Genomic DNA, 18,083 nt, shown 5'->3' on the forward strand with positions numbered 1-18,083 from the left:
AAGTAAGATGGGAAAGCTACTGCTGTACGGACATAACTTGAATGACAACACAGAAGGTTAACATTACACCTCAGGCAGGGAAGTAAAGATACAAAGCTAAGGGCAAAATGATGGCTTTTCTAGTTAATAGATACTCTTGCAACTGAAACAAAACCATTACGCCCCCTTTGAACCTCTAGTTTTCGACCAATGCAATGCCATTATTATCAAGTACCAATAAATACCACTGCAAAAACTCAGCGATTGCTGAAATCACATCTAATGAAGACTGGGAAAATAAGCTGTTAGTAATGAACACAGCAAAAAGCATCAGATTTTTGGAGGCAGCAGATGGGTAAGACCTATTCATTTTCTCTGGTAAGTGGAAGCTCAAGATTCACAACACAACGAAAGCGTTCACCATTTAATTACTCTCTACAAGCAGGGAAGTCTGCAGAATGATGAGAGATTCAATCAGCAAACTTGCATGCAAAGTCAGAAGCACCAGTTTGCAATTGATGGGAGACTAGGTACTGTTACAGACTGGGAGACTCAGAGACCTCTGTCATTAAGGTAATTCCACCTCCTGTTCTCTTTCTGATTTAGCTCCAAAACCAGGAGAGCACCTCGAAGAAACAAAGCTGCAGATTCAACAGTCAACCTCCAGTCAGAGCCTTGGGCAGTGGGCCACCTTCTGTGGCCATTTACGTAACAAAAACGTGGCCCAACAGCGCAGACTGGCACAAACTGGGATATTTACATCAAGGATTTCACACTTAGTATTGGCCACACTGGAAGCAATGACATCCAAGATTTCACAGTATGTTGCAAAACCCAAGTGGAATAGTGATTTTTCCTGTTAAAGGGATGTTAGGAGCACAGCTGCCTCCACCAGATGCTCCAGCACAGGACCCTCATGCACCACTGCTGAAGCCTAGTGCTGCCCACTACAGACCAGTACCACCCAGTACCAACCTGCCCAGCTGCTGGAGCCCAGCCCAGCGCCTGGCAAAGCCGAGCACACATCCCAGACACACACACAGGACACTGACACGGCCAGCTACATCGCTGTCAGCAGCACCCCTACACAGGACCACATCACACACCAGCACCCACAGCCACGTCCCCTCCTCTGGGCCTGGCAGAGGCAGGAGGTCACTAGTGCAAGCACACACTCGGGACCCCCTGAGGTCACGAGCACAGGCACAGTTGTGTGTTCCCCTGGGCACAGGCATGGCCCCCCTGTCCCCCTGGTGATGTACCTGAGAAGACCACAAAGGTCCTGTGAAATAAGATATCCTTTGCATACACAAGGCATGCCTTGCTAACGACTGTGCCCCTGAAGGAGAACTACAAGACTGATAAGAAGGGAACATCCCACCCCAGGAGGCACCTAGAAGTTGAATAATTGCTAATAGGCATGAAGTCAGCAAAAAAAAATCTTTGATAACTGGAGGAAAGGTAAAGGCGGCAGGGGGAGATCACGACCACCGACTCAATTCAAGACCAAAAGACTTACCCCTCCCCCTCCTTGAGCGTGTGCTGTAGAATAAAAGAACACTGTACCTTTAATTAGAAGCGGGGAAACTTTAACCCAATAGAAACTGTACTAGATAAGCGACTACCAGTAACAGTTTTGGGGAAGAACTTTGGAAACTGAGTATGTATAACTGAACTGTATAAACTGCTTGCCCGTTTAGGCATGAGGTGTGCTAGCTTTGTGGATTACCACCTAGTCCCCATCTTTGCACAAACATGAATTGGAATAAAATACCTCTGCTCTGTGTGTATATTGGCATTTTGCACACCTGGTAAACGACCCCACTTGTGGGACAACACTGGCACCCCTGCCCAGACCTGGGGACTCCTACTCACCCGCTGGCCCGGCTTCACGTTTGCCGGTGGATACACACGCACACCCGGTCTGGAGAGGACACAGACCCTTGCCCCCCCCAGCAGCCGGCACCAGGCTCTGGGCTGTGAGCCCTGCACATCGCCCCATCAGCTGGCACCCCCTTCCAACACCCTGGACCCTCGCGTTTCCCAGCCTCACCAGTTGCAAAGTCCCGGTTTGCTGCAGTTACTCAAGAGCCCATCCACTACTGCCACTGACCAGGTTTGCTTCTGGCTGTTGCCTTCGTTGACACTAATTACTCAGGTTTTATGTCTCTGCCCATCTGTCTCCCTCCCTTTCCTTATCCTCCCAGCTGAGAAGATAAACATCCTCACTCTCCACATGTCCAACTAGTGCCACTGACCAGGTTTATTCTTATCATAGCCTCCCTCATCATATGTCGGTCAGGTTTGTCTTGGTATTTTCTTCTTATGGCTCCTTTGGCCAGATACCCTTAAAGGAGCATTCTCCTTCCACATACCCTTCAACCCCCATTACAATGAACATTTTAAATTCCCTTAAGAAAGCAGCAGTCTTCCAGCCCTAAGTGGCAATGCTCCTGAAGGCAGGTGACGGAGGTGTGAAGCATTACAATATTGTAGCGACAGTACTGAGATGCAGAACGCCTTGGGTTTTACCTCTGATGTAGTGCATTAAAGACTCAGTAATAAGCATTATCCACAAATGCTTCAACTTTTAAATAAGTTATTAAGTTGCTGAAGGAATGCAAAATTTTAAGTGCTACCCTTCCATTTTCAAGAAGAAAAGAAGAAAAAAGTCGTCAAAAAAGAGCAGACCTCTGAAGAGCAATCGGTTTTCTGGGTATGCCTTCAGTACCACAGCTATCGATTTCCGCCTTAGGCTCAGCCTTTGGTTCAGGACCTCATGGTTCATGGTGTTCAGGACTTACCTTTGGTACCTAAGACTATGTCTAACATAACTATGATGCTCTGAAAATCCACAAATAAAGTACTGTTTTGCAGAAGGAGTTTTTATGACACCTGCCAACATATTCAAAAATTTCAGGCACAAGGCTAGCCTTTTTTTCTCCCCCCAGTCTGAACTAGAAAAAAAACTAAAAGAGTGAAATAAATCCTTGTTCTGTGCATGAGCTTATGTTAATCAATTAAACAGTATAAAGAAAAAAATTGTTAATGCAAATGTTTCTCTGTTTCATGGTAAGTGGTACAGCAATAAAGGTAGGAGAGAGAGAGAAGAAAAAGAAGCAAATAAATTCTCCTCTGGAGTACAGAGAGACTACCTGGAGATAAGCTACGTGGAAAGTTAAGCCACCACATCAGATCAGTATTCTTTACCGAATACTGACCACGATAGGCTAAGTAGAGTAATACATTTTAGTTTCCAGGGTCATCTTCCAACACTAACTTCTTTGGTATCTACCCCCTAATACACCTGTAAAAGCAGAAAAATTGGCCACATAATGTTTGGTTCATCCTTCTTTTACGCTTATTAAAATAATGATGTTATGTGCTTCCCAGCATCCTCTCCACAATGCTCCCTCCAGGCAAACTAGCTCTGGCACCCTTTATCAACAAATCCATCAGAGCTGTTCCCATCTTCTCCCCCTACAAGAAGTGGAAGAGTATTTTTTCTCTGTGACAGTCTCAGACACAATCAGCTGAAAAATCACGTTGCAGCTGTACCCACACCTCGCTTCCCAACCTGGTAATAACAGAGCTAATGAATTACCAAAGCATATCTTCTTTATGAAATGAATTAGAAGAATCAAAAGCCTGTACAGAATTGTGTGTGAAGGAATAAAAGCCATGGCATACAGGTACTTATAATCTACTCTTCTTTATTAGCAGTGCTTCAAAAAAAAAAGCCAAAACACTGTTTCATAGTGGAATATTAATTCCCTCATGTTTAATAAAGGACAAATAAAATACATGTCCCTTTGATATGTAGGTTTTCCAAGGCAAGACATGCATTAAGACTGGTGTCTAGAAATACACATTAAATATTCATTTCAGACTGTAACATTCAAGTGTTTGTTTTAATACTGCAATGAGAATGCATATGGTACATGCATTCACATAGGTGGGGAAAAAAAAAATCACATGAGGAAAGAACATGCAATCTCTGTCCTGGAAATGCTTTTGACAACCATAAGCAGCATTTCAGCCTCTACCTTTCAATCTTTCATTCAAGAATTGTTTGAGCAGCAATCACACTCTATTTCTTCCTTTGGTGGGAAGAGCCTCAGATCATAACAGATCCCAAAGAGTACCAAAGCTTAATTGAAATAATGCTATTTTTCAACTACTTTTTGCACCTCAGCCAAAGAAGAACAAAAACAGAAAAGGAAAACAGGCAAGTACGGCCAGTGCTGTAGTCCTCAGAAGCCCTCCACACCTCCACCAAGGATGGCAGAAGAAACCCTGCGGCCACCAGGTGTCCCTGGCATGTCCAGGCCGAGGGGGTAGACACCCCTGCCAGCCCCCCAGCCCTCAGTGCAGGGGGAAAAAAAAACACAAACAAACAATGCAGTTTAAAATGAACGATTTGGTACCAAACTAGAAAGTAACCTCACAAACGCTCCAATCAAAGTTACTTATGCACCTCCATAATTCAGACCAGTAGTGGGCACCCCAATGGATTTTACCAGTCACAATGTCTTTACTCAGCATTATGCCCCTGGACTCTGAGTAACTCTTAATGCTTTTTCTAGATAAGGAATCCTGCACAACAAGCATCAGGATTAAAAACTGTCACAGAAATCCTGATGTCAGAGCAAAGAATCAATTCTATAAGGATAATAATGCTTCAGCGCCAATTATCACTGTCATCTCTTCAAAGTAAAGAATGTATTTCCTGTTATGAATAATGAGCTGAGCAAGCAGCACATAGTACACGCTGTAAAGCATGACTCGACATGGCAGGGTGTGTTAGGGAGGGTCGTTTCATACCATATCTGGTAAAACTTGGCTCCACTCTAAGCTGGGGCTTCAAATTCCTAGACAATACGGCTCCATCTTCCTTTTAATATCACATTTTTACATTCATACCAGCAATCCACAGGCTGGACTTTTAAACTGATACAGAAGCTCTCCTGGGTATTCCCCTCTATAACAGTAAAAAGAGGATAGGTCTTTCCAGATCATATGCAGTTAATAACACAAGCATGAATCGATTCAAAACAGAGTAGGGGGTTTTCAGAGCAGAATCACACACAATGGCAATGTTTGGTTTGCATTGATCTTGCAAATTACACACATGGTTATATACTAAAGCATACTGTGCCCCCAAGGGCAGCCCTCTGAGGAGCAATACTGAACACAGCGTTCAAGAACAGGACAGCAGGACCATGCAACTCATTACAACACAAGACCTGCCTTGCTGAGTCCAGCCAAAATTTCACTTACCCCATTTCCCTGTCTCTAGCAGTAGCCAACAGCAGATACAACACAGTACAGTGATGTAGAAATACACAGGTACATGTTGATACTCCTTCTAAATACTCTCACGGATTCAAACAATTTGTGGCCCAGGGACTTCTTAATTTCAGTGTATATTATAAACTGTCCTGGGTTTCTCTTCAGTGATTTCATCCCATCTCCCCTTGAAAGTATTTATATTTTAGCATCCAAAAGCTTCTAGAGCACTAATGCCTTGATGGCATACAAAATCTGAAGTGATCTGAAATTGGTGGAGGGGCACACGTAAGCTGAAGATGTCAAGATGAGGGGTAAAGGAAAACCACACCAGCTGGCTCTCACATGCTAACACTTTACATACAAATTGCTAAAAGCCTTGGAACATCAGGAGGGAAGGAGAAAAAAGGAAATTTGCCATTTCATACACTTTGCAGTGGCATGGCACAAATATGTTGACTCAGGACCATGATGTCAAAACACAGTGAGAAAACAGAGAGACAGATACTGGAAAATAGCAGCACATCACTCACTTTTACTGGATGGCAGGTGCATCCCAGCTGCAAACATATGCAACAGCTTCAAGGGCAAGAGCAACCACCAATTCCAGCAACGATCAATTCTTTTCTGTTAACATCTACCATACGCACATCCAGAAGGAATGAAAACGTTTCATTAAAGCTGATTTAGATTCTCAAAAACTGTCTGATTCTCCTTAGAATGTGAATTCAACAAATCTAAGGTTCTGAAAATGAAGACATAAAGAGTTATGGTATATCCCTGTGACTTGAACCTTTGTCCTTGAGCAGTGCCCAATACAACCATAACACATGGACACTTTCACTGTCCATTACACTGATAGAGAACTGCCTGTATCTTCTTTTGATTACATATTCTAACACATCTGCAGTTTCCAACTCTGTCCCTCCAGCAAATCTGCCTACTTCCACAAGACACCATGTACAGATACATATTCAGTTGCTCATCATTACATTGACAGATTATGTGTATCTCAACCTAAAGCTGACCATTCCTGTAGCAAGTAGCTCCCCCAGTCTGTCTAGACTTGAAGCTTCAGCGGCACTGCTGAAATGAGGTAAACTAGATTTCAGTGTCATAGAAGCGTTTGGGTTGGAAGGGACCTTAAAGATCATCTAGTTCCAACCCCCCTGCCATGGGCAGGGACACCTTCCACTAGACCAGGTTGCTCAAAGCCCCATCCAACCTGGCCTTGAATACTGCCAGGGATGGGGCATCCATTACCTCTCTGGGCAACCTGTTCCAGTGCCTCACCACCCTCACAGTAAAGAACTTCTTCCTTAGATTAATCTAAATCTACCCTCTTTCAGTTTAAAGCCATTACCCCTTGTCCTATCACTACATGCCCTTGTAAAAAGTCCCTCTCAGCTTTCTTGTAGGCCCCCTTTAAATACTGGAAGGCTACTGTAAGGTCTCCCTGGAGCCTTCTCTTCTCCAGGATGAAAAACCCCAACTCTCTCAGCCTGCCTTCATCAGAGAGGTGCTCTAGCCCCCTGATCATCTTCACGGCCCTCCTCTGGACTTGTTCCAACACGTCCATGTCCTTCTTCTGTTGGGGGTCCCAGAGCTGAACACAGTACTCCAGATGGGGTCTCACAAGAGCAGAGTAGAGGGGTTTTTGCAACGTACTGTGAAATCTTACTTGGATTACAAATCCCAATACCAACCCCTGAGGAACGCCACTCGTCACCAGTCTCCACTCGGACATTGAGCAGTTGACCGCAACTCTTTGAGTGCGATCATCCAGCCAATTCCTTATCCACCAAGTGGTCCATCCATCAAATCCATGCCTCTTCAATTTAGAGACAAGGATGTCATGCAGGACAGTGACAAAATGCTTTGCACAAGTCCAGGTAGATGATATCAGTTGCTCTTTCCTTTCCTTTGATAACATATATAAAGTAATGGAGGAGATCAATCTTTCCAAGAGGAACATGGCCCTGAAAAGCAGAGTATGACAGTCCTGTCCTTACCAAACCATTCCATGATACTTCTCTCCTGTGCTAGATGCAATGGCACTGAATATTAGCGTAACCAACACGCTTCCAAGTAACTACCATAGGCTACTATGAAGGATCAGGGTTAAAGTAAAATGGGTATATAGCCTTAAGGCCACATCTTAGTTCTTGTTTTCAGAAACTGAACAGACTAAATTTAGCATTCTAGAAGGAACAGTTGGAACCTTAGTGCTGTGGCAAGCTTTATGTTTCTGGCCACTGAGCAGAAGAGGTGAGTGTGGACCCTTGGGAAGAGCAGCAGGGAAGGACTGTGTGCATCCTTTACTTTCCAAGCTAGACAGCCATCAAGCAGAACGGAGGTTGCTGGAAACAGCTGCTTAACTCACCTGATGCCTGTCTCTACCAGCCAGTCAGCAAGCTCTAGCTGTGTGAATTCATTGTCAGCCACTCCAGTGTAGTACAACACAATGGATTTTAGAAGCTTCATTTTTAAGTGAGGAGTAGATACAAGCCACAGCTGCCAGCTACACTACTGACACCACGCAGGAAGGGAAGCCTGCTCCATGATTCACAGGGAAAGGCTCACTGCCTTCAGTGAGTACACAGCTTCCCCTCTGAGCTTTGAGGATGCTGTTTATCACACAGCTGCATGCACCAGCCTGGTACCTGGTGACCTGGTTTCTTTTCTCTCCTACTGAGCAGTTGGATGACCTTAAGTAAGGCAAGTCCATCTCTGTGCTTCAGCGCCTCCCCTTCCCCACATTTTATCTATGTCACTCGGGTAATGCATCTAGTCTCCTTTATACAGTGCTTTAAGATCTAAGGATGAAAGTACTGCGTGATAGTTAAGCCGTAAGTCACTGCAAACTTAAAAAGTAAGTACTTCCTGAAGAAACAATCTTAGGAAGTAATGTCTCCTGGTACATGATAGATAAAGTGCACATACTCCCTGCTATGATTACATGTAATTCCAAAACTACAGTGTTATTAAACAGATCATATTCACACTGGTAACTCCTAACTCTTTTAAAGCATTATTTTATTTTATTGTATTATGATGCTAGAAATGGAAAAAATCTTATGGAGCCATTTAATCTTCTCAGCACCTCTGTACACATGCATGTCTTACCAAGCAGGTTTCTGTTTACAGTAAACCTGCTGTGTTTTTTTCAATCTACTTTTATGTCTCCAAGAAGGAAAGGTTTAAGAAGCCTATTCTACACCTTAACAGTACTCATTGTGAGTTCTCCTTGATGTCGTGCCTAATTAGCAACTCCTACTCAAAGGTCTGTGTCAGACCTCTCATACCTGTACTTTTCAACGCTTTACTCTTCTTCTCTCACTCCTTCAGGACTGTATACCCAAAGAATCTGAGAGACAGAGTCGTTTATTGTTATTTTTAGCTAAATAAGCATACGGGCTTTTCCAATTTTCCCTTCAATATGAATATGAACTCTTCAAAGACCTTTGTATTTCCTTGTCATTTTTATAATGCATTACCAAACCTTTTCTAGTAGGGAACAAACTCAATATTCTAGACAAGGTTGTCCACAGCTATCTACAGACAGATTATAAATTTCAGGTTCAAAAATTGAAGACTACAGGAATAACCTCTGACTTTTAAACAAAAATGTAACATTGCAGACTCTTGGGAAAGCTGTACAAAGATTCTGAGTTGCTACCTCAACTGCTTAAAAAATCAGAGTGTTCTGAAGGTAGATGTGAACCACGGTGGAGCTAATGCTGTTCAATGGGCCTAAGGAGAAGTGTTTTGATCTACTTTCACTTTCAAGCATTGTAGAGTCAATGGAACAAGTCAAATATACAAAGAAATTCACAAGAGGAAACACACACACAGTACTCTAAGGACTCAAAAAGCAAAAGCATCAGGACAATAAACTTAGTAACAGCCTTCTTTTGCTAGCTAGAAACAGATCTTCTCAATGAGAGGTCAGAAACAGTAACTCCACAACCCGTACCACAGGCTTCAACTCCCACACTTCCCACAAAGAAGTCAGCACTTCTATATTAAGAGCAACAATGTGCAAAGAATTTGGCATTGAACTAAGAATGTATAAAACAACAATGCTTTTTAAGAAAAAACTAAACTGTCTACAGAGAAAAGGAGGAACATGTTCCCAGGCTAGACAAGCCTTCCTTGGTATTTGGACAGGAAAGAAAGGTAATTGCTTTAATCATCTACTTCAGAGGACAGTAATAAAAGCACTCACTGGCCTTGATTTGCAGTGCAGTTAAACACACCACAGCTTAGACAAAGTTATTTTCCAAACAGCTTCTGCTATGAACAAAGTATCAGGCACACCTACTTCTGGCTTCCCTATACCACTGATTGACATTTGAAGCCAACAAGTAGACAACCAGTACCAGACCTTTCTAGGAGTTCCTTCTTATTCTGAATCTGCTATCAGCATTCCTTGGGGAAGCACTGCTCCTGCTTGCAATAGCAGAGGCTGTTGGGGAACTAATGATCAGTACCGGCACCTCCTCTTTGCGATACCAGCCTGACTCACTGTCGCACACAAGGACCTACCCCCAAGTGGCTAACAGGGCTTGCAGCTGCTGGGAGAGAGGTGACCTTTCCAAGTACTGATCCTAACACTGCCTGCAACCCACAAGGCTTCTGATTGTCAACAATAGCCGCTATGCTCAGACTATAAAGTTGCTTGTGTAAGCTCAATGTTATAACCCAGGAGTAAATACCAGTTCCTGAGGAGGCAGCATCTTGAAAAATAAGTATTTTTTCTAACATACAGCACTGACCACATATTTGCAAGTGTGTGAGGAGATGGCCCAGACACGCAACATCTAGGTATGAATTTGGATTTGTATCTTTGGAAGAAAAGCCAGGATGCAGACAAGGTGGGAAGCATCACAGCGCACTCACTTCATCCATACTTCTGGACAGTTGAAAAACCAGAACCATCAGATGTGTCCCACAGTGTACCTGCACTGCAGAACAGACACATCGACTGAGATCATTTCCACCAATACTAACATGAAGTATTCATGAAAGGATGAACAGAGCAAAGAAATATTTTCAGTAGGCTGCACAGCAGCACAAGACAAAACCTGTACATTCCTGGAATGAACAATGAGTGACTATAGTCACCAGTTAATTACCTGAAAACTAGCACTTTTGATAGCAAAAGACAAAAATCTGTACAGGAGGAAATTTATTACCAACTTTTCTTCTTAATATGTTAACACACTTGAATTTACCTCTGCCACTTCTGCTTTTTTCTCTCCCAATTTGGAAGAAGCTCCACTTGCCTTCTTGTCACCATGCTGTAAGTAGAGAAAATAGATGTGTAGTTATTAAGATCTTAAATTATACGTTCTATGTAGAGAAATTCCCAAACATCTTAGTGCACATGTGATTCCTTTCACCTACCACGATATGACAGAAGGGGACATTTTAAGCTTCCCTTCTCACTAATGGACAGGATTTCTAAATGACCTGCTGGATACCTTCAAGTGAAATCACAGTCGTAAAGTCATGACTTCCAGGGCACTACACGTAATAACATGATTGTTCTTGTGCAAAGTTCTAGAAGATATTAAGCTTATCAACTCATTCCTCACCAGCACAGCACTCTCCGATACTTGCTTCAGAAACACTGTCAGCGCCACAGGCTTCAGCAGAAACTCAACAACTCTCAGAGAGACCAACACGACATGCACAATCATGAGCACCCACTCTGACATTTAAACTTTCCTCAGACACATTAAAATGCTCATTATGCCCAGCCCTCCTTACCTGGAAGAAAGCTGTTACTACAATTTCTAGAATTCTGCTGCTGATATACAAAAAGTAAATGCTGTAACAGTTCAGGCACAGGTGCACTTTAGGAAATACAGTTCTTCCAGGTTCCCCAAACCTCTTGCATCTTTCTCCCCCTCCAAGACTTTAAACCTCTTGTTTTCATCTAATCTGATGTGCAATCCCATTTGCTCCCCATGCACGGCAATGTACAGAAAGATACAGTTTGTTCAGCATGGATGCTGGCATCCAGCACATATTTTACTCTCTGCATCTCTGAAAAGTGGTGAACACAGTCCCTGAAAAAATCTTTTTCAAAAGCATATTGTTTAATCTTTAGAATTAAAAAAAAAAAAAAAAAAGCAAGAAATTTTACCGTGAGTATAAAAGTCAACATAATATATCTATTATCTAATATCTCAGCTAGTGTAACTTCCCACAGCAACTGAGACATCTGGGAACGAGGATTCATGTCTGATTTGTTTTAAGTAAAGACAGGAGATGATTTGAGACCCATTTATCCCCTTCTGTTTTGAGGGCTGAGCAGCAGGAGGTAAAGTTTGCTAAGCCACTAAAGTAATGAGCTCCTATGGATTTTTCTTTACATGGCTATAGGGAGAAAGTAATGATCCATGTATCACTGCACTATCTTCAACAGGAATGTGTTCAAGCACATCAGCAGACAGACTGGGAAAACACTATAGCTGAATGAACAAATAAAACTAAAACTAAAAAAACCAGCACGTCTCTAATCTGTTTCCATTATGGTGTTCCACGACAAAAATTTCAAAAATTGTGTTAGACAACCTCTAGTAATTCAAGTTTTTAAAATTAATTTGGGCATGACTAAGATACTTGACAAGTTTTAAAATTGCAAATGCTATTCTCATATTCCAATTGTGCCTCTTCAGAGGAATAACAAGCCCCGCAGGTTTGTCTTTTCAGGTGAGAGATGAATTGATTCACTGCCCCATAATAGCACTTTCAGTATAGACACAATTAACCCAGTTATCTGTGCTTTTTATTGCTACAATAAAAGCACACCACATACATACCAGTAAAAGCAACATCAGTGAGCGTGCTCTTGCTGACAAAATGGTATCTCCAGAGCCAGGCTCAGGAGCTACAGCACCTGCCCAGCAAAACTCCGTTGTGTAGGACAGGCTCTCTTCCTAAATGGATACCCTTGGCATCACAGCACTCTAAAAGCCAAGCCAAGCGCTGCCCTGAATCCAGGCAATTCAGCTAATAAAGCAAGCACAACTTTCTGTGCATTGCATGTATTTTATTGCTTTTATTCATTTGCTTCTTCAAATTTGGACATAGCTTTAGAAACAGCAATGCCAATTAAAGCCCAGGTTTTAATTTTTTTTCTTTTATTAAACCAAGACACTGAGTACAGGAGCCTTACTTAGCTCCTACTGAGCGTGCCAGACTTTTACCAGGCCCAAATCTGGTGTTACTCTTCCTCCCTAAGTCCGTCTTATCATCTTCACACCAAGGAAACCCGTACCAGGCAGGACACAGCATCAATAGGGCACCCAGTCCAGGATTATGAGGAAGGGGATACGCTGTGTCCCAGCTGGTGGATAGAGCTTGGAGCATCTCCTCGTGGGTGTCAAGGCTGCTGCGTTTGCCCGCCTCGGCAGACACTTCTGTTTTCCCATCCCCAGACCAGGCGGTCAGGTACAGCAGCCTGTGCTGCCTGCAGAGGGCAGGACAAGGGGGCTGGCAGGATTCCTTCAACCACGCTTCAAGTAGAATATCAACTCCACGTCCCTGAGGGACCCCAGGGCAGCTTCACTGGTCAGAGAGGAGAAGGAATGGACCAGGACAAGGACCACAACTTTGCCACCCCTAAACTCATGTTGGAGAGAGACTAAATGCATGCCGTCTTCCCTCCAGAAGGCTATGTCAAACAGCACCTATAATAATGAGACTTTGACTTAAAGGCCAAATACTGTTTATGTGAACTGTGGGAGCAAAGCGCGTATGGCTCAACCAAAGTAATTTTTTATCCCGTAAGTTGGAGTCACGCACTGTGTACACATTAAGCGCTGACACTCTCTGGCCTCAGATTATAAAACAGCCTATGAAAGTATTACCTCACTTGAAAGTCTGCCATCCTGAGGAGGTTATCTTGGAAAGCACAACTTCCTAATACACCTTCCGAGAAGACCATGCTGTTTCCCCGAACGGCTGATGCTTTAGGTATGAGAAGGGACCCTGTTTCAAAAATGCCCTTCCACAGCTCTTTTCTGCTCTGTATTTCCAAGCACCGAACCTTCTAGTAAAAAAATAAATACTTAAATAGAATAAAGCCAAGAAATCAATCTGCTTAGCCAGAGACTAAGCTCAGGTTTTCTGGAACAGTGTGCACGCATTGCTCCTTTACATTCCCAAGCGGATGAGAGAGTCTACCTTTTGTTCGGGCGCTCTTTCCTTTTTCTGCTCATCTTTCCTTACAATGCCAAAAAAACATATCCATAACCAAGCCAGTGGACAGGACCAGCTCCAGCTCTGGCACACAAACAGTGGGCGTACAGTTGAAGCTACATTTCTAGTTTAACTAACGAGCTAACAACAATTCCTTACAGTTGTTAAGTAGGCCAAAGATATTTTCCAACTTTACTAACTAAAAACAAAACATGCAAACCCACCCATAATCACAGCTTCACAAAATACACAACGAAGTATCATGAATAAGAAAGTTTATCCTGAGATCTTCACCCTGTCCTACACTGCATGAAAATGTCACGACACTATTGTTTTATAGACACACCTTTAACTTCTGATTCAAAGAGCATTCGTAAACCAGAAAGTAACTGGTCTAGGTGAAAAGCACAGAGCAAAATACTAACAACTGAACACACAACCACATTCTCAGCCCGCGCTTCCAAAAATCAGACCTCAACTAAAGGTCTTGCTTCAAGAAATTCCTTCTAGACCTCGGGAGCCCCATCAGCATTAATGAGCCTTTGGTTCAAAGCCATTGTGCAGCATCTCAGAGGACTGCAGTGACGACGTGCTTGGTAACTGGGTGAGAAGGGAAGTCTCCCTGCAAGATTCTCAGCTGAATTCAAGCAACTTTGCATTACAGATATTAAAGGAGACATGTCATTTTATGTGAACAGGAATTTGACCTTCCATTTTCAGGTGAAATTGGGAAGAAGATGGAGATCTTTGATGCTGCTCAGAGAACTGCCAGATAGAAAGAGGTATCGGGGAACTACCACTAAGCAATGCATGGAATGCAAAGGTGAAAATTAGGTTCTTCTTACAGCCATCCCATTCTGCTTTGAACAAACCAGCCAGTAAAAACCCTGGTAGAGCAACCGGTGAACCTCTTTTGCATCTGTTCCTCTCTCCCACCTTTTCTGCTTTGCTTACTCATCCTTTAGACCGTAAGGTCTTCCAGGCAGAGACTGCCCTGTGTGATGCACATGCACTGGACAAGGGAGGACTCCAGTCTCACGTGGAGGCCAGCAGGTCCTACACTGCTGCCAACAACTGTAACGATGGGTTTCCAACGGAGCATGTGGAGGAGAGGTTTCCTTACCTGATCAGAGAGAATCACGTTGTCTTAGTGTCTTTTCCTATCCTGGATTCAGTGACCCAGGACTACCAAGGCCTTTAACATTTGTGTCATCACGTAATGCGGCAATTCCCAAATTTCTTCCCTGTGACTTTGTGTCACCTCCACCACGCTGTATCACTGATTTGACTTGACACAATGCATGATACTTGAAAAGATTACTTAACACTGATCCAAGCTACTTAGAGCAATTTAAAAGTACAGCTAAAAGTTCAACAGATTTCATCTCCCTAGTTATATATTTAGGAAATACATTAAAGTGATGTTTTCCCTGAAAGGCACCTTACACAATGCACACTTTCTGAAAAACTTTATGCAAACCTTTTTTCACCACTCCGCAGAGAGACCATTTCCTCATATGACCAATAAATTATGAAGAAGACTTTTTAAAGCAATCGCAGGTTTGTCACAGTAATGGGTAGCAACCCAAGGCCAGCCAAACTGCACGGAGCCATCAGAGAGCTGTGGTTTGCTCTAGCAAGCGACGACTATTCCTGGCAACTCCACAACCCACCTGCAGTTAAGATCATGCTTCTGAAAAAAGGCGCACGGTGGAGTTCTTTCCATAGCCGAAACAATCCCATACAAACTCTGCCCTACGTCGAAAATCGCCGTGTTTTGACCGGGCGGTACAGTTTCGTCAGTTGGCGAGCTTGCGTGACTCGGAAGATGACGAAAACAGCCAACAGCACGAAAAACCCCGTTTTTCAGTGCCGCTTGTAAAAGACCGCGGAGGGATTCTGGAAGTACGCCCCGAGAACACCACGTTCTCATCTGCCCTGAAAGACTATTCCCTACACGAGCGCTTAAAAAAAAGCGCCGATTTGCCTCCGGTCCCCACAAAAACCTTCCCTTATCCCTCCTCCAGCCTCAATACCCCCGAGGGGAGGGACCCTTCAGCGCAGCCCACCCGCTCGCAGCCCCCGCCCGCCCCGCGGCCGCAATCCCTTATTTACCATGGCGTACCACCACCGCGCGAAGGCCATGGCGCTACCCGCAGCTCCTCACCGCCACGCCACGCCACGGCCCGGGCCGCGCCCCGGCAGCCGCCTCCACCCCAGGGCGGCACCCGCCGCCCCAGCGGCCTCCCGCCGCCGGGCCCCACGGCGGGGCGGCGTCCGCGGCCCCACCGTAGGCCGTGGGGCGGCCCGGGGGCAACGCGTCGCGTCGGTGTGGCCGCCACCGCCCCACGCACCCACCTCCGAGCCCCCCGCCCGCTCCCGCCCCACCTTACCGCGGCGGGGGGCGGCTGCCTCCCCGTCCCGGGCTGCGACATGGCGGCGGGGCTCCTTGCCGTCTGCCCCCGGCACTGCTGCGGGGGGCCGGGCGAAGCGGGGCGGGGGGGGGGGGGGGGGGGCGAGGAGCTGTCCCAAGCGCCGCAGGCCTCTCGCAATGCGGCCGGTCCCTCCCCTTCCTGCTGGGGCCGGGCCGGGATCGGGGCCTGGGACCGGGAGGGGGGCCCGGGGGGGGAAGCGGACGGCAGCCGGCGGCTGTGGCTCAGGCGCGGGGCTGAAGGCGGGCGGGCGGGTACGGGGCGTGAGGCGGAGGCCCCCGGCGGCCGACGACGCTCCCCCGAGACAAGAGTGGCTTTACTCAGAAGTTGAAGGGGGGGGGGGGGGGGGGGAATGCAGAGACAGTTCCCTTTTCCTCATGAAAGTCTTTCCCCTTGGAAAAGCGTTGGGTACGGACAGCCCACCCTCAGCTGGAGGTTGGCGCCGGGGGCAGCTCCTGCCCCGTCATGGCTTCACCTGAGAGGGAGCCGGGCGGCAGGTGCTGCGGCAGCCCGGCTTCTCCGCCAGCCTCGGCCCGAACCGGCCCGAAAGGCAAGGGATGCCTTCGCGCCGCGCAAATGCCCTCAGTGTTGAAGTCGGTCACATATCATGTGGGTCGGTGTGGTGGTAACGCTCACGTCTGGGGGATTTACCGTAGCTGGGGTTATGAAATGGGAAAGCTTATGAGGTCTGATGGTTTTTTAAGAGTGAGTCCCGAATGTCCTGGCCCGTGTGAGTCTTTACACAGAAGGACCTGCCCAAGATGTACTGGTGGCTCTTCCAAAACACCGCAGGAACAGGTAATGGTCAGTCAAAGCTGAAGGAAGATTAAGCACAACCAAACCACCCTGATCAGCAGCTGGAAAACCCTCCGTCAGCAGGAACGGTGCAGTCCCGAGCCCGCTTTGGCCAAGTCTCCTGTTCGTGTGGATGTGTAGCTGGAATGAAAAATTCATCATTCACCGAGAGCGGCTCTCTGAGGCCGCCTCAGTAAAGAAACTGAAGGGGTGCGGCAAATATTCTTGAAGCCTTATGGCACAAACGATGTGATTAATAACATGAAGTCAACCTGCAGTGAAAGGGGTCCAAAATGCAACACTTGCCTAGCTGCGTGTAGGTGCACACACACTCAAACACCGAGGTTGTGTGCAGGAATTGGCACGGTTCACCCGCTTTGTCTCCCCCTGGGTCTTGTTTGTGCACAGATTAAGTAAAAGAAATAGGCGTTCGGGGTGTTCTGTGCTAGGGGATCCCAGGTTTAGGCTGGCCGGGTGGAACAGCCATTGGATGAGTTGTACTACTCCGAAGACGTAACAGCAGCAGCAGTTCCTGGACACGGGCACGTGCGAGGAGGCCGTGTCTATCAGCAGGAGGAAGCAAAAGCACCCGAGTCTTTAGGGAGTGCTCACCACCGAAGCGGCTACTCCCTGCTTCCTCCGGGGAAGAGGCAGTAGGACTATGTCACTTAGTGGGAAGTCTGTAAACCCAATTAGTGCTTCTGCCCTCTCCTGTCAGACAGAAAGAAGGAGACGAGTGGGTGTGGGTGAACCCCTCGAGGCCTTGGGGAATGGCTTCAACCTCCAGAGAGGAAGGACGGTTCAGATGTGTTGTCTGCCTAAAGCCATCCCTGCTCTTCCTTTCTGATTAGCTCCATGCAGGTTTACGGCTGGCCTTTGAAGTGTTTCAGCCTGTGACATGTACGGGTTTTGCATTCCACTCGACAGGTCACCTGCCTAAAATTTTAAGTACCCAGCCTTTACCTGAGCTCTGCATCACATTTGGCCATGGAAGTGTAAAGCAGTTACACAGGACCGTCTTATAAGGGTGTGCATCTAGGCAAAGTGCTCCAGCGGAGGTGAAGGCAAGGGCCATGTTTAATGCATGGCTTTCACACAAGGCTGTTGTGTGCTGTTTTATCTAGGGTCACTCTGACAGGTCTAACAGATTGTACTGCATTCCTCGGCCTCAGGCAGCAGACCCTCCCTGCTGACACAGTGCTCCAGGAAGCTTTCAGTGAGCTTCACCACTCTTACTGCTACGTGCCTGATGACAAGCAACTGGAGCTGACAGTAATTGAAACTGTGGAGTTCCGCAGTAATGAGGCAGTAATACATGAAATCCTTGGTGATGTCGGTCTGTGTCATGCTGGGCATTGAGGGTTCTGCTGATCC

General features: G+C 45.8%; 1 protein-coding gene across 6 annotated transcripts in view; it reads right to left on the reverse strand.

The window, feature by feature from the left end:
• Window positions 1-15,979, reverse strand: part of CAST (calpastatin) — a 65,124-nt gene extending 49,145 nt beyond the window's left edge. For 4 of the 6 annotated variants that reach the window (XM_052777320.1, XM_052777318.1, XM_052777321.1 and 1 more), the window contains exons 1-2: window positions 15,876-15,979; window positions 10,506-10,571 (exon numbers count right to left, since the gene is read on the reverse strand). In XM_052777320.1, coding sequence (XP_052633280.1) covers window positions 10,506-10,571; window positions 15,876-15,917 — 108 coding nt within the window. In that variant the 5' untranslated portion in view covers window positions 15,918-15,979. Of the gene's footprint in view, window positions 1-10,505; window positions 10,572-15,597; window positions 15,684-15,875 lie in introns of those variants that run through there. The other 2 variants (XM_052777322.1, XM_052777323.1) reach the window with 2 other exon arrangements.
• Between the last annotated feature and the right edge of the window lie 2,104 nt (window positions 15,980-18,083).

This window comes from Harpia harpyja, chromosome Z (genome assembly GCF_026419915.1).
Source record: "Harpia harpyja isolate bHarHar1 chromosome Z, bHarHar1 primary haplotype, whole genome shotgun sequence".
Classification (NCBI taxonomy): domain Eukaryota; kingdom Metazoa; phylum Chordata; class Aves; order Accipitriformes; family Accipitridae; genus Harpia; species Harpia harpyja.